The sequence below is a fragment of the Mustela nivalis genome (assembly GCF_964662115.1).
Source record: "Mustela nivalis genome assembly, chromosome: 12".
Lineage (NCBI taxonomy): Eukaryota > Metazoa > Chordata > Mammalia > Carnivora > Mustelidae > Mustela > Mustela nivalis.
The window spans coordinates 90,675,726-90,689,777 of NC_139031.1; the positions used below are offsets into that span (position 1 = coordinate 90,675,726).

General features: G+C 54.4%; 1 protein-coding gene across 2 annotated transcripts; it reads right to left on the bottom strand.

Moving 5' to 3' along the window:
- Positions 1–1,540: 1,540 nt before the first annotated feature.
- Positions 1,541–9,473, bottom strand: H2AZ2 (H2A.Z variant histone 2). 2 transcript variants are annotated; one of them, XM_082692141.1, is made up of 5 exons: positions 9,330–9,473; positions 6,861–6,938; positions 4,236–4,349; positions 2,165–2,294; positions 1,541–1,864 (listed from the first exon to the last, which is right to left on the bottom strand). In XM_082692141.1, the coding sequence occupies exons 1-5, from the start codon at positions 9,330–9,332 to the stop codon at positions 1,803–1,805; spliced, it is 387 nt and encodes a 128-aa protein (XP_082548267.1). In that variant the 5' UTR covers positions 9,333–9,473; the 3' UTR covers positions 1,541–1,802. The 2 variants fall into 2 exon arrangements, with proteins under 2 accessions (XP_082548267.1, XP_082548268.1); XM_082692142.1 differs by having other exon boundaries at positions 4,217–4,349; positions 9,330–9,453.
- Between the last annotated feature and the right edge of the window lie 4,579 nt (positions 9,474–14,052).

Genomic DNA, 14,052 nt, shown 5'->3' on the forward strand with positions numbered 1-14,052 from the left:
GGGATGTGGGGGGCTCAGTGGGTTAAGCCTCTGCCTTCGGCTCAGGTCATGATCTCAGGGTCCTGGGATCGAGTACCGCACTGGACTCCCTGCTCAGCAGGGAGCCTGCTTCCCCCTCTTCCATTCCCCCTGCTTGTGTTCCCTCTCTCGCTGTGTCTCTTGCTGTCAAATAAAATCTTTTTTTTAAGGATTTAAAAAAATATATATTTATTTGACACAGAGAGATCACAAGTAGGCAGAGAGGCAGGCAGAGAGAGAGAGAGGAGGAAGCAGGTTCCCTGCTGAGCAGAGAGCCCGATGCGGGGCTCGATCCCAGGACCCTGAGATTATGACCTGAGCCGAAGGCAGAGGCTTAACCACTGAGCCACCAGGCGCCCGAGTTTTTTTTTTTTAAAGGACCCTGAGATTATGACCTGAGCTGAATGCAGACGCTTAACGACTGAGCCCCCCAGGTGCCCCAAATAAATAAAATCTTAAAAAAAGAAAAGATTGTGATTATGGTCCAAAAAGTGTCCCCTCTTTAGAGCTCAGTAAGTATGCAGGCACTCAAATAGATGGCGCCTGAAATGGGGTTCAAAGCAGCCCACTGGCAGGAGGGCCAGGCAGGAGCACAGGTAAGACAGAGGTGAGCACAGGGTAACCTGGAAGCCGGAGGAGGAGCACGCCAGGCTTTATTACACTATTCTCTTTATTTTCGGTATTTTTGAAAATTTCCATTAATAAAATAAGTTTTTTAAAATGAGTTTTATCTTGATAGTGCTACATTATAAAACATTAAACTTTCTTTTTTAACGAAGACTCCCTGGCAGAAACATAGAGCTTTCTGATGGTCTCTGAGTTGGCAGCTGCGTTCAATCGCACGCATTACTTGGAAGCTGACCAAGCAAGCCAGCGTCCGGAAACACGGCCCGTACCTGCTGAGTGCTCTGCTGTGTCAAGGCAAGACAAGTGGAAGCTGGAGATTGAAGCAGAAGCAGAAACTCTGATCAATTTTAACTCTAATCCCAGGTGCGCATGTGGGTTCTGGAGTCGGCCAAGTTGAGGCTGTATCCCTGCTCAGCCACCTTCTGGCTATGAGAGAAGCATCTTCTGGCTAATGGTGACATCCGTGAGCCCCGGTTTCCGTATGTTTGTGAGTGGGTGCGCACAATTTCCTGATCATTAAAGTGCTTAGCTCAGGGTCTGCCACACAGTAAGGGCTCCGGAGACAACTCCACTAGCCTTGTATATAGGTTCTGACTGTACGTTTCCGTCCTCGAGTCCCTGTGGAATCGGGACGCACCTCCTAACTGCTGGCGTGCCCTGGTCTCACCGCCGGTTCCCTCCCTCGCGGTGTGTAACTTGAGGGTGCGTCCCGTGAGCGGAGCGCACCTACGACCCAATAGAAGGACATGGTATCAATCCTGGGAAGTCCATATTCCCAATCTCTGTTTTAAAATTACCGTGAATATAGGATAACTGATTTGAAATTTTAAAAATTTCAAAGAAGGAGCAAAACAGTTCCAACACCTCACGAACAGAACAGTTCTGAGACATGTTATTTTTGTAAAAAATGGTTTATCGATTCCATTTTTGTATAAAACACACGGGAGAAACCCAGCCAATCAACACCCAGGTGCTGCCACGTGGAAAGGGGCTTTGTCAAACTGGAGCCTCAGGACACACACAGGTCTCTCATCGCGTCTACAGTAACTGTCTATGCTTTTCCACCCGCCTCTCCGAAAACCTCCACACGCCCCGTTCTTTCTTCGACCCAGTTACAGTACGATGACGGGGAGGAAGGGGTTGGTTAAAACCATGCTCTAAGCGGTCTTCTGCTGTCCCTTCTTGCCAATCAGAGACTTGTGGATGTGCGGGATCACACCTGCAAGGAAGCGCACAGAATCAGACGGCCACTGCGCCTCGACGGTCAGCGACCGCACAGACTCAAGTCCCCTTCCACACGCCGACCCTGTGACAGTACCTACCCCCAGGGCTCCCTCTCTCGGGCTCCAGGAGCCCTACTGAAACTGTGCAGAATAGCGCTCTTATGGGTTTCGGGGTGTGCGTGTGTCAGCACGTGTGCGCACACGCGGACCGCACACGCACCGGGGAGCGTAGATCTGACTCTGGCCTTCCTCACAGAGGCCACGGATGGCCGAGGCCAGTGGGTTAGCATACGTACCGCCCCCGGCGATGGTGGCCTTGATAAGCGAGTCCAACTCCTCATCCCCACGGATGGCCAGCTGCAAGTGGCGCGGAGTGATCCGCTTTACCTTGAGATCCTTGGAGGCGTTGCCAGCCAGCTCCAGCACCTACAAAGCGCCCGGGGGGACAGCGCGTCAGGGGGTGAAGGCTCTGAGGGTCAGTGTGGACCCATCAGAGTGAGAAAGATCCTCGAGGCACCTGGACATGACAGCCATGGGAACTGACAACCTGCGCTTGCACGTTCCTGATGCTCTCAGAGGACTCCTTATTTCACTAGGCCCTTCTGCAGCCGCCTGCTGCAGGGACAAGAGACGCCCGGGCAAGTACCCGCTTCTACAAAAAGAAGGCGAGGGAGAGACTGTCCCTTCGCCGCCATGTTCAATGAGAACGCCTCGGAAAAGCGTTCTTTCTCTGTGTCCCTGTAGTCTAGCTTTGCCCAGCCTTTAGCGGCTGCAGTTTATTTCTTAGTACTCGTAGAAAAGTTTAAAAACCTAATGAAAATAATTTCTCAGAGTTTTTAACATCAGTGGGCCCTATAATGCGCAGGCAGCATGCTTTATTCTAGAATGGGAATTTTCAACTAAAAGAACTTCAGAGCCCCAGCTGGCCATAAAACTGCATTTTTTATTTATTTATTTTTTTGCCTCCCTAGACTATACCGGCATTGTACAACCTACAAAAGCAAGTCCCTAGAGCCGCACGGAGACAGAGCAGCCGGAAGCCTTGGTGTGCACCGGAAGCCATGGGCACACTTTACAAGCCACTGGGACCCCGCTCCGTTCTTTCCAAAACTGGCTGCTCTGGTGGGAGGCGGGGTACCAGCATCTTTCGAGAGCTCTCCAAGTACAAAACCAAGGCTGAAAAGTGATTATCCCTGACCTTAGATTCCAGTATTTTCTTTACTTCTACTAATGACTAACTTCCCCAACTTAACTATCTGGAATGTTCTGAGCCAGAAGACTATGCCTCCACGCGAGCGAATGCATTACGGCCCTCTCCAAAGTCTGCCGCTAAGCACACGCACATGCACACACACACTGGGAGAGCTGCAGGAGAAGAGGGCAGACGGTCCATGCTGCCAACACCGTATCCTTGGCTCAGAACCTAAAGGAGACGAGGCCATCCGCAGGTTACGGACTTGGGGAAGTTAACAGACCAGCAGCAGTGACAATGAACAGATCAAACTTCCACCTTTAGCCTTGGTCCCAACCACAGCTCTCCTGAGGAATAACCTTCCTTGTTTCCACCAGATTGGCCATGGCGACTGTCTGGCTTGCTTGCTTCTCTAATGACTTCCCTGGCTTGGGAGGTGGCTGAAGGAGTTTCAGAGCCTTAGAAGTGGCCGCAACGGAGGCAGTGCTGATCCATCACCCAACTGTTAAGAATTAACTAACTTATCATCCTAAAGTGTCAAAACCGACCAAGATACGGCATTTTATGCATACGACCCCATCACCATCATGTACCTGCGATTTTTAAAAATGCATCCTCACACTGGCAAATCTCTACCCACCCCAAATCCTCACTCGCCAGGAGACTGTGGTCTAATCTCACAAAGATCACGGAGCAGTGATACCTACAGTCATGGCTCCCTGCGTTACTAGAGGAGCACTGAGAGTATGTGACACTCCTTTGTCACATCGCTTAAAGGTACGGACTGCTCGGGCGCCTGGGTGGCTCAGTGGGTTAAGCCGCTGCCTTCGGCTCAGGTCATGGTCTCGGGGTCCTGGGATCGAGTCTCGCATCGGGCTCTCTGCTCAGCGGAGAGCCTGCTTCCCTTCCTCTCTCTCTGCCTGTCTCTCTGCCCACTTGTGATCTCTCTCTGTCAAATAAATAAATAAATAAAATCTTAAAAAAAAAAAAGGTACGGACTGCTGACCCTCGTCTGGACTTTAGACAAGGGTACATCAAGGTTCTGCTCGACCCTGGCAGCCAGTAAGACGCATCTCAAAGCACGCATGTTTTTTTGTCTTGAGCCCCAACTCTGAGGGCTCCAGTCCTTCAGAGCACTGCCCCCACCAGAACCCACATGAGCTCATCCCGCACACCTCCGCAGTGAGGTACTCCAGGATCGCGGCACTGTACACGGCAGCCGTGGCACCGACCCTTCCGTGGCTTGTAGTGCGAGTCTTCAGATGTCTGTGGATGCGGCCCACGGGAAACTGAAAGACAAACCATCGGGGTGGGAAGCACCTGAGAGTCTCACCGTCACACCACCGCATGTGACCGAAGGCTGAATGATGGGGGAGACACAGGACAGAAGATGAATTTGGTTGTGCATGTCAGAAGTCACACTGATCTGGGGCGCCTCGGTGGCTCAGCAGGTTAAGCCTCTGCCTTTGGCTCAGGTCATGGTCGCAGGGTCCTGGGATTGAGCCCCACATTGGGCTCTCTGCTCAGCAGGGAGCCTGCTTCCCCTTCTCTCTCTCTGCCTGCCTCTTTGCCTACTTGTGATCTCTGTCAAATAAATAAATAAAATCTTTAAAAGAAAAAAAAAAAAAAAAGTCACACCGATCTAGGAACAGAAAGCCCCCGGGACCTGTGCTTATGTCCTAGTAAGGAGCCCACCCCTCCATGCCAGTTACTCTCCTGCGAAGAGAAGAAAAGGTAGAATAGCACTCGTTCGGAACGCAGAGTGTCGCAGCCACGCGCAGGGAAAGCACGTGGTGCAGCAGCCGCGCACACCCCACAGGGCCTTGCCTCGTGTGGGGATCATTAGTCCCTTCACGGAACAGCCTCCTGGGACTTCCTCTCCTGCCACCTTCCTTGGGCCCCGGCCACCCTTCTGTGCTTGGTTTTAAGAGGTGATCTGGTGGCTAAGAGAAACCAACACCATTTTCTCACTGGGACTCTTCCTGAGACGAGGCACTTCCTCAGCTCCAAGGGGTCTTTGTTCCGCACCCCTGTGCCTGACCGCCCCACCCTACATTGCTCTGGCACTGTAGCAGCTCCACCAGCCCCTCATGCGGCCTCTCATGTGTACCTCGCTCAGAACGCCTCCACGCCTCTGGCAAAGCTCCTGCTTGTCTGCACATCTCCTTTCCAAAGGCCCAGACGGATGGATGGACTGATGTTTAAGCAGGTGCCACACCCAGCTTGGAGACCAGCTCGGGGCTTGAATTCGCCTGACCTGAGCTGATCTTGAGTGGGACACCTAACTGGTTCACTGAGCCACCCAGGTGACCCTTCAAAGGCAAAACTTAAAAGGAAACCCCAAACCCCTAACTTTCCTGTCACCTCTTTTATTCCAACCCAAACTTGGCTTTTGCCGAACATCATTCTTGAAGGTCAGTGGTGACACCCGAACTGCCAAATCTAGCGGCCACTTCTAGATCACATCCTTGAGGAGGAAGGCACGGCATTCTGCTCAGTTACAGTCCTTCACTAAGTAACCCCGGGCTCCCCCGGAGCAGGCAGGGTGTCTAACGACACACCAGGACGTGGAACCCCATTTCTCCATCAGCTGCAGGGATGACACAGAGCTCTAATGGTCTTCCAGGAGGGCTGGTCTTCAGGCTTTTCTTTCTCTGACTCAGATCCCATGTGTTTCTGAGGGTCCGCCAGGGTCCCCGTGTTCTATTCTCATGCTCTATCAGCAAACATCTGTAGCATCAACAATCTGACACAAGGGAACTTAAATCTGTCATTCTTTTGATCGCTCCCTCCTGGAATGGGGGCTCTGATCTACCACTGGCGAGTCTCTTCCTGCCGGTGTTTTGGGGAACTTCAAGTTACCCACCTGACACCGATTATGTCACAACCTGCTTCTGCCTCAAGACAAACTCCTCCGCCTGAAGGTTCTGAGCCTTAGGGAGACCTTTCTCGCCTGTCAACCCTCTACCGGCGGATTGTACACGCGCCTGCCGCTACTTCCACCCTGCACCAGCGCAGGAGCACGCTGCCGACTACAGCACCAAGGCCAGCCGCCCGCCGGGCCTGGCTCTCACCCGCTGAAGTCAGGTTCACACGATGCTCTGCGATACAGAAGGCAGCATCAGGGGTAACTTCTAGCCCCCTCCTTCAGTACCCACGGGTCATGCCACGCTCCTGCTCCAAAGCTCTCAGTGGCTCACCATGGCCGAGAGGCTAAAAATCCAAACCTTACAGTCTGGCCTTCACACCTTCCTTTGAAAAGGGTGTCTTACACGCAGGGAGTAATTCTTACTTATTCAGAACATTCTGAGTTTGTGGATTACAGTCGCAACCACTGAAATATAAGAAGTTTGAAGGTACTGAGTGTTTCGGGTACATCACTGCAGTCTAGAGCTGAAGCTACTGGGGACAGTCAAAGAACTAACAAACCGCCCGTCATTCTGCCCCAAATTCCTGTCATCTCAGAGTTACCCCACCACCACAGACACCTCCCCCAGAAGAAAGCCCACAGCAGACTTACTTGAACGTGACCCAATTTATAAGAGAACCAAGAACATACTTACAATCCAGAAATAACAGATTTTAAGAGAGCAAAATCACAGAGTTCATTTAAGGTCATTTCATGACTTGTTCTTATTTAGAAATATACAAATTAAAACACTGTTGTTTTAGTATTTAAATTTCAACCAATTAATTTCATTAAAAGGTCAACAATTTAATAATTAATGAAACACCTCTGGGTCCCGAATCATAACAGTAAAGAAACTAATTTAATAGCGAATTATGAGAACATCAATTACCTGTAGCCCGGCTCTCTGGGAGCGAGACACGGCCTTAGCCTTGGCCTTCCCACTGTCCTTTCCAGCTTTGCCTCCAGCCTAAGTGAAAAAAAGCTCCAGATGAAGACTTGAAAATGCTATCTCAAAAAGATATGGGAAACAATTTCTTCCAGTTTTACCTCAGGTAGTTAAAAAAATTCTAGGTGATCTCCTTCCTCAAGTTCAGACATACAGGTTTTATGCCACCATTTATTAATTTATATAAGCATAATGTTAAATCTTAAATACTTATTTAAAATGAGATTCCCGAAGTTTTGACTTTTTTTTCTCAAATTTCACCCTGAAGAACCTTCAACAAGTCAATGTAACTTTTATGCTGGAAATATTTCATAATGAAATAATATTTTTAAAAAACCAGTTAACATATCTAATTTCCACAGAAATAGTCAGAAGTCAGATGTTTGGAGAGAGAGGAAAAAAGCACCTTATAAAAACCAACCCTCAAGAACATGCCCATGAAGTAGCATGTGCTCCAGCCGTCCCACCCGGGGCTCTACCACGGGAACTGAGGCCACGACCAGCGCGCAGGTCCCCAGCAACCCAGAGGCACAAGCAGCTGGCGTACTGGGGCAGAGATGCACTGCGCATGTCCACCAGACAAGCACTCAGCTAGGAGGAGGGCACGGTGGCACCTTCCGGACACGACCCTCACAGGCAGATACTGTTGGTGCATCTTACAGGAGGCACCTGTCAAAACCAGAGGAACAGGGGTGCCTGGGTGGCTCAGTGGGTTAAGCCGCTGCCTTCAACTTGGGTCGTGTTCTCGGGGTCCTGGGATCGAGTCCTGCATCGGGCTCTCTGCTCGGCAGGGAGCCTGCTTCCCTCTCTCTCTCTCTGCCTGCCTCTCCATCTACTTGTGATTTCTCTCTGTCAAATGAATAAATAAAATCTTAAAAAAAAAAAACAAAAAACAAAAAACAGAGGAACAGAGAGAAAGATGGGTGCCCACGGAGGCTGCAGGGGGGCTGGAACCAGGGTGAGTGCCTCACGGGTACAGAGTGTCACTTTGGAAGAAAGAAGCGGTCTGAAGACGACCAGCAGTGCTGGCTGCAGTGAGGTATCAGGACTTCATGCCACTGATGGGACACTGAAGAATGGCTCCAATGCCAAACTTTGTTCGGTATATTTGAGAATCAGAAAGACCTTCCAGCTACACGGAAAGGGCTAAACGAATCCTACTATCAACAGCCAGTAAAAGGAGGACTGGAGAGTCTTACCGTTCACAAACAGGACCTGGTACAGGGAAGCAAGGGAGACTTTCGCAGTCGTTTCAACAACTGAAGTGCAGGTACGCGCCGCCACCCGAACCCCCACAAAACTACGTTTTGGAGAAAAAGACAAGGGCCATAGACCCCCCGCCCCCCCAGTAGAGCCGGGCTGCGCAGCAGGCGTGCGCACACACCACCGGGACAACACTGGTAAGTCAGACACGCTCTGGCCTCGGAGAGGGAACACCAAGGACCTGAGCTAAGACGGAACCCGAGGTTCTCGGCCGGACGGATTCATCCGTACCATTCAAGTCTACCGCGGCGTCGTCAACATTTAAAATCCGTTTACAAGACTGATCAGCTGTGCCAGCGAATGGACGCTAAGCTCTGAAACCGCGCGGCCCCTCTGCAGCGCAACTCTTCAAAGAACTTGTAGCCTACAGGGGTGCCTGGGAAGGTTACAGCCTCTACCTTCCGCTCGGGTCATGATCCCTGGGTCCTGGGATCGAGCCCCGCGTCGGGCATTCAGCTCGGTAGAGACCTGCTTCCCCCTCTCTGCCTGCGTGCGATCTCTGTCACGTCAAGAGAAACACAAAACGAAGCACCCGGAGACTACAGCGTCCACCGCACGCATCTCAGTGGCTCTAAGGTTCCGCACTAAACGCGCAGGCGGCGGCAGCACGGAGGCAGCAGCACCTACGAGCCGTCCCGAGCCTCCTGCACTCCGTCCTTCCGCAGGACGAGACCCTCCCCGTCCGCCCCGCGCCCAGGGCTCCGGCGGTTCCCGCGGCCCGCAGTGCCGAGTCCGGAAACACCGACCCGCTCTCAGCCGCCAGCCGCGCCGGCCGGGCCCGAAGTCACTTACGTCCCATCCGCTCCGCAGGCGGCGGCATTAAGGCGTGGGCTTTCCGAGCCGCACCGGGCAGCGGCCCACGCAGGTCCGCCGCCGGGGTCGGAGGGGACGCCGCCGGCCCCACACCTGCCCGCCGGGCCCGGGAGCCGCGGCTCCGCAGCAAGCCGACAGCCCGCCGCTGCCGGGACTTTTGGCTCCCAAGACCCGCCCGTGCGTTCATCCGCCGGCGGAGGGCCGCAAGCCAGCCTCACGGCCCGCTCCCCTCGCTGCGCGCCGTCGCCACGGCGGGCGGGGCGACCCCGGGCTGCCTCAACAGGTATCCGCGCCGCCAGCCGCCCGGCCACTCGGCCACCCGGCCGCCGCCCTCACCATGGTCTCGGCCGCTCCCGCCCTTGCTCCCGCCGAGCCGCCGCCGAGCCACCGCTCCGGAGCACCGACCGCAGCCGCCGCCGCTGCCGCCGCCGCCGCCGAAGCCCGGACAATAACCGGGGCCCGCTTCGGGCCGCCCCGGCCAATCCTTGTTCGCCTTGCTGGTTTGAACCCCAGAAGCTGCCCAATCGAGCAGCCTCTTCTAACCAGGCCCCGCCCCTGGCACCTCCTCCCTAACGGCTGTTTGTTTTTGCACACGGCACGGGGGGCGGGGCCTCCAGCACCAACACCGACGCGCCTCTGTGCGAGCGGGGGCGGGGCCACGCGTGGCTCTCGGCCTGTCTCCACCGCTCCAGCCCGACGAACGGAGAGGCGGGCCAATGAGGGCGGACGGTTGGCGGTAGTCAGCCAATGAGAACATCGCCCGCGAGCAGGAGAGGCGGGCCGCCGTGAACGACGGCAGGGTTAGCCAATGGGTGGGGTGACCGGAGGCGGTGGCGGCTTTCCCGCGCGTTCTCCGCTCCCGCTCTGCGGCCTGTGAGGAATGTTTGTGACGCCTGCGACGGCGGGCGTAGCTTGTGCGTGTGGCGCCCCGCAGGTCGAGGCCCTCGGTGCCGGGCGTTCGGGTCCCGGCGACGCCCGAGCACGGACAGAACGCGGACACCCGGGGTGCGGCGGACCTCCCTAGGACCCGCCCCACCGAGGTGCCCCCGTCTTTACCTTTTCCCGCGCGACGGCCTTTGTCCCTGCGGTCGCCTGCTGCCCTCCTCCCGCGTCCGCGCCGGGGGTTCACTCATGCGCCCCGGGGCAGGGACGAGGGGGGCGCTCGCACCGCCGGCGGGGACCCCGGAGGTCTTCGTGGGGGCTACTGTGGGGTGCGGATGGCCCGGTGCGTGGGCTCACTCGGACCGCAGGGGTTAGGGAGGGGGCAGGGGAGGAGCGGGGTTCGGGTCCAGCATCCCCGAGGCCGGCCCCGGAGCAGGTGCCCCGGCACTCTCCACGGCACCCCCACCCCCCGCACACCTGCAGACCCCGCCCCTCCCCCCGCACCTGCAGTCCGCTCCCCACCCCGCGCACCTGGAGACCGCGCCCCTGCCCGCGCCCCCCCCCCCCGCAGATCCCCGCCATTCCCCCGGCGTCCCTGCGCACCTGCAGACCTCGTCTCCTGTTACCTGACCTGACCTGTTACCCTCGCTCTCTGGGCGTGTGATCTGAGTTGGGCACCGAGTTTTCCTACGCCCGGCCCACCGTGCGGAGTTTGGTACCCCCGCCGGGTACCTAGCGCGGGTTTAACAGCCAATAAACTTTCCTCAGCAGCAGGTGGGTTCCCTCTCCCAGGCCTCAGATGCGGGGGTGGGCGGAGTGGGGCAATGGAGTTAGGCGCGCGGACCTGGCGCGCATCGCAGGCAGGACTGCCCTGGCTTCCGCGCCCTGCGGAGAGCCGAGAGCCAGGCTGAGGCCCGCAGACGGAGGAACGCGGGGGGCTCTCGGGCACTGTGAGCACTGCCTGCAGCCCAGCAGCCAGCACGCGCGTTAGCCAGCCCGGTCCAGTTCCCCCAGAGCTGCAGCTGCGGAGGAGGTGTCCTCCGTCCACAGGGACCGCGGTAGGAACAGGGAGTTTTGGGAATTAGCATCCCCAAGCGATGAACTCCCGCGCGTTAGCATTCAACGTGGGTGGGTTTAACCGGATCAGGTCCAGGGTGAGGTGACGGTTCTCGTGGTGCGGGCCCTAGACGCTACCAGTACCATCTGGAATCGTTGCAAGAGCAGATTCGGACCCCGGCCCACCCTACCGGATCAGGAGCTGTGGGTGGGGCCATCAGGCCTTGCGGTGTGCACCCAACTTTGAGAAGCTCCGGGGCAATGGAAGCTGTGATGCTCGACCCAGAGCCCTTTCAAAACAGAGGCACGGGATCCCTCAGCCACCTGGTCTGCCTGGTCATTGGTCAGGGGTCTTCCCGGGAATTGTGCTTGGCCTTAGGGAGCAGCCCGCCTCCCCACAGCTGCTGGATGTGGGGTAATAGTGAGCAAGGCCGCTCTCTTCCGCTCTTGTGCCTTGATCTGAAATGACTGCAGTCTCCCGTGTGTCATTAACCCCCATTTGCTTGCACTGCTGTTCAACTTGTCCCCTCTCCTTCACACGGCTGATCGTGAAGTCGCCAGGAGCACTCTGCAGCAGGCCCCATGAGGGTAAGTCCCCACCTTACGTCTGCTTCCTGGCAAGCCTGACCTGGCACGATGGTCTTTCTTTCTTTTCTTTTTTAAAGATTTTATTTATTTATTTGACAGAAAGAGACACAGTGAGGGAGGGAACACAAGCAGGGGGAGAGAGGGAGAAGCAGGCTCCCCACTGAGCAGGGAGCAGAATGAGGGTCTTCATCCCAGGACCCTGAGATGATGACCTGAGCTGAAGGCAGACGTTTAACCCACGGAGCCCCCCAGGCGTCCTGGAGACGGTTTTGCTTTGCAAAGTTATATTAAGTTCCTGAGTGTATTAAGTTGTATTAAGTTCCTGAGTGCGCCGTATATTCACGTGCAGAATTATAAAGGTACAGAGAGTAGAGGATGGCCCTTTACCGTCATCTGTGTTCCCGGGGTTGCCAGTGTGAGGAGAAGACAGCCTTAACAGTTACAGGATAGCTACATAGATTCCTCAAGCTTTTACCCCTGTGTTGAGTTTTAAATTCCCTTTAACACCGAGGCATTCTCCAAAACATCATAAAGCCTCTAAGAGACATTTTCTTGGGGCCGCTCTCGGAAAGAACAGCCACATTCTCTTTTTATTTATTTATTTATTTTAAAAAAGATTTTATTATTTACTTGACAGACAGAGATCACAATCAGGCAGACAGGCAGAGAAAGAGAGAGGAGGAAGCAGGCTACCTGCTGAACAGAGAGCCCGATGTGGGGCTTGATCCCAGGACCCTGGGGTCATGATCTGAGCCGAAGGCAGAGGCTTAACCCACTGAGCCACCAGGCACCCCTCTCTTTTTATTTTTTAATTTAAAAAAAGGGGGGATTTAGGTCAGCCCCCGGCAGTAGGTCGCAGCTTCCATGAATCAGATACCTGCCTGGTTTGGATGAGGTCCGTCAGGAGGCAGGATCCTCACGACCTGGGCTGAAGGCGCAGGCAGAGGCTTAACCAACTGAGCCACCCTGGGTGTTCCTTGGGTGTCTTGCCACCTGCTAGGTTTTGCCAACAGGGAGGACTGGAGAGAGACCCCAAGATGGCGAGGGAGAGGCCGGCACGTCTGTCTTCTCGCTCCCAGCATCACCTAAGCAATGCTTCACTCCTTGCACAGCAGCAACTGAATCTGTTGTCCCCACACCGGGAAAACCAGACTGGCCACTCCCTCCTGCTCAGCAGCCCAGCCAGCTCTCCCCTCAGGGGTGAGCTCCAGGCCACAGGCCCTTCCCTTAGGGTTCTGAGGTTTTCCTTTTGTTTCTTTGAGATAGCTAGCTGCCAGCTGTCAACAGCTTAGAGCCCTCGTTTACCCAGTTATCAGTTAACAACTCTGTATCCAGTTAGCAACCTTTACATCCTCTCTGTTCCGACAACAGGTATGTTTTCTGGAACCAGAATAGACCTTGACTGACAGGCACAGGATATGTGTATTTGTAATTGTTTAAAAGATTGTTATTTGGGGCGCCTGGGTGGCTCAGAGGGTTAAGCCTCTGCCTTCTGCTCAGGTCATGATCTCAGGGTCTTGGGATCCAGCCCCGCATTGGGCTCTCTGCTCAGCAGGGAGCCTGCTTCTTCCTCTCTCTCTGCCTACTTGTGATCTCTCTGTCAAATAACTATAGGCAGAGAGAGAGGAGGAAGCAGGCTCCCCACTGAGCCGAGAGCTCGATGTGGAACTCAATCCCAGGACCCTGGGATCATGACCTGAGCCGTAGGCAGGGGCTTAACCCACGGAGCGACCCAGGCGCCCCGGTAATTTTTTATTATGAAGGTTTTAAACTGGGGGACCTAGGTGGTTGGGCTCTCTGCTCAGCAGGGAGCCTGCTTCCTCCTCTCTCTCTGCCTCTCTGACTACCTGTGATCTGTGTCTGTCAAATAAATAAAATCTTTTTTTAAAAGCATTTAAAAATGTTTCAATTTTACATTTAAAAAATTAATGTGATAATAGGACAAGTGACTACATTTTTCAAGCATGAAAGCTCATGCAGCCTTAAAATTTGAGGGGCCCCTGCTCTGTGCTAGATGCCATCGTCAAGTATAATGTGCCTTCCATACATGCTTTTTGATCCTTATAATAAAAAGCAAAGTACAATCTATGATCCTCATTTTCCATACCAGAAAGATCCAGAAAGGCCATGTGAGTCACGTCAAGTCATTTGTAAGCTGTCTCTGATTCTTTCAACTCTTTTTTTTTTAAATATATATATATATATTTTTTTAGATTTTATTTATTTGACAGACAGAGATCACAAATAGGCAGAGAGGCAGGCAGAGTGAGAGGGGGAAAGCAGGCTCCCTGCTGAGCAGAGAGCCCGATGTGGGGCTCCATCCCAGGACCCTGGGATCATGACCTGAGCCGAAGGCAGAGGCTTTAACCCATTGAGCCACCCAGGTGCCCCTAAAAAAAAATTTATTTATGTGACAGAGAGAGACACAGTGAGAGAGGGAACACAAGCAGGGGGAGTGGGAGAGGGAGAAACAGGCTTTCCCGCTGAGCAGGGAGCCGGATGTGGGGCTCAATCCCAGGATCATGACTGTAGC

Excerpts from the sequence above, each read along its gene's own strand:
- H2AZ2 (XM_082692141.1), bottom strand. Across the intron at positions 4,350-6,860 it reads CCCAGAGAGCCGGGCTACAG|TTTCCCGTGGGCCGCATCCA; the intron begins GTAATTGATGTT and ends TTTGTCTTTCAG. Across the intron at positions 1,865-2,164 it reads GGCCACCATCGCCGGGGGCG|GTGTGATCCCGCACATCCAC; the intron begins GTACGTATGCTA and ends GCTTCCTTGCAG.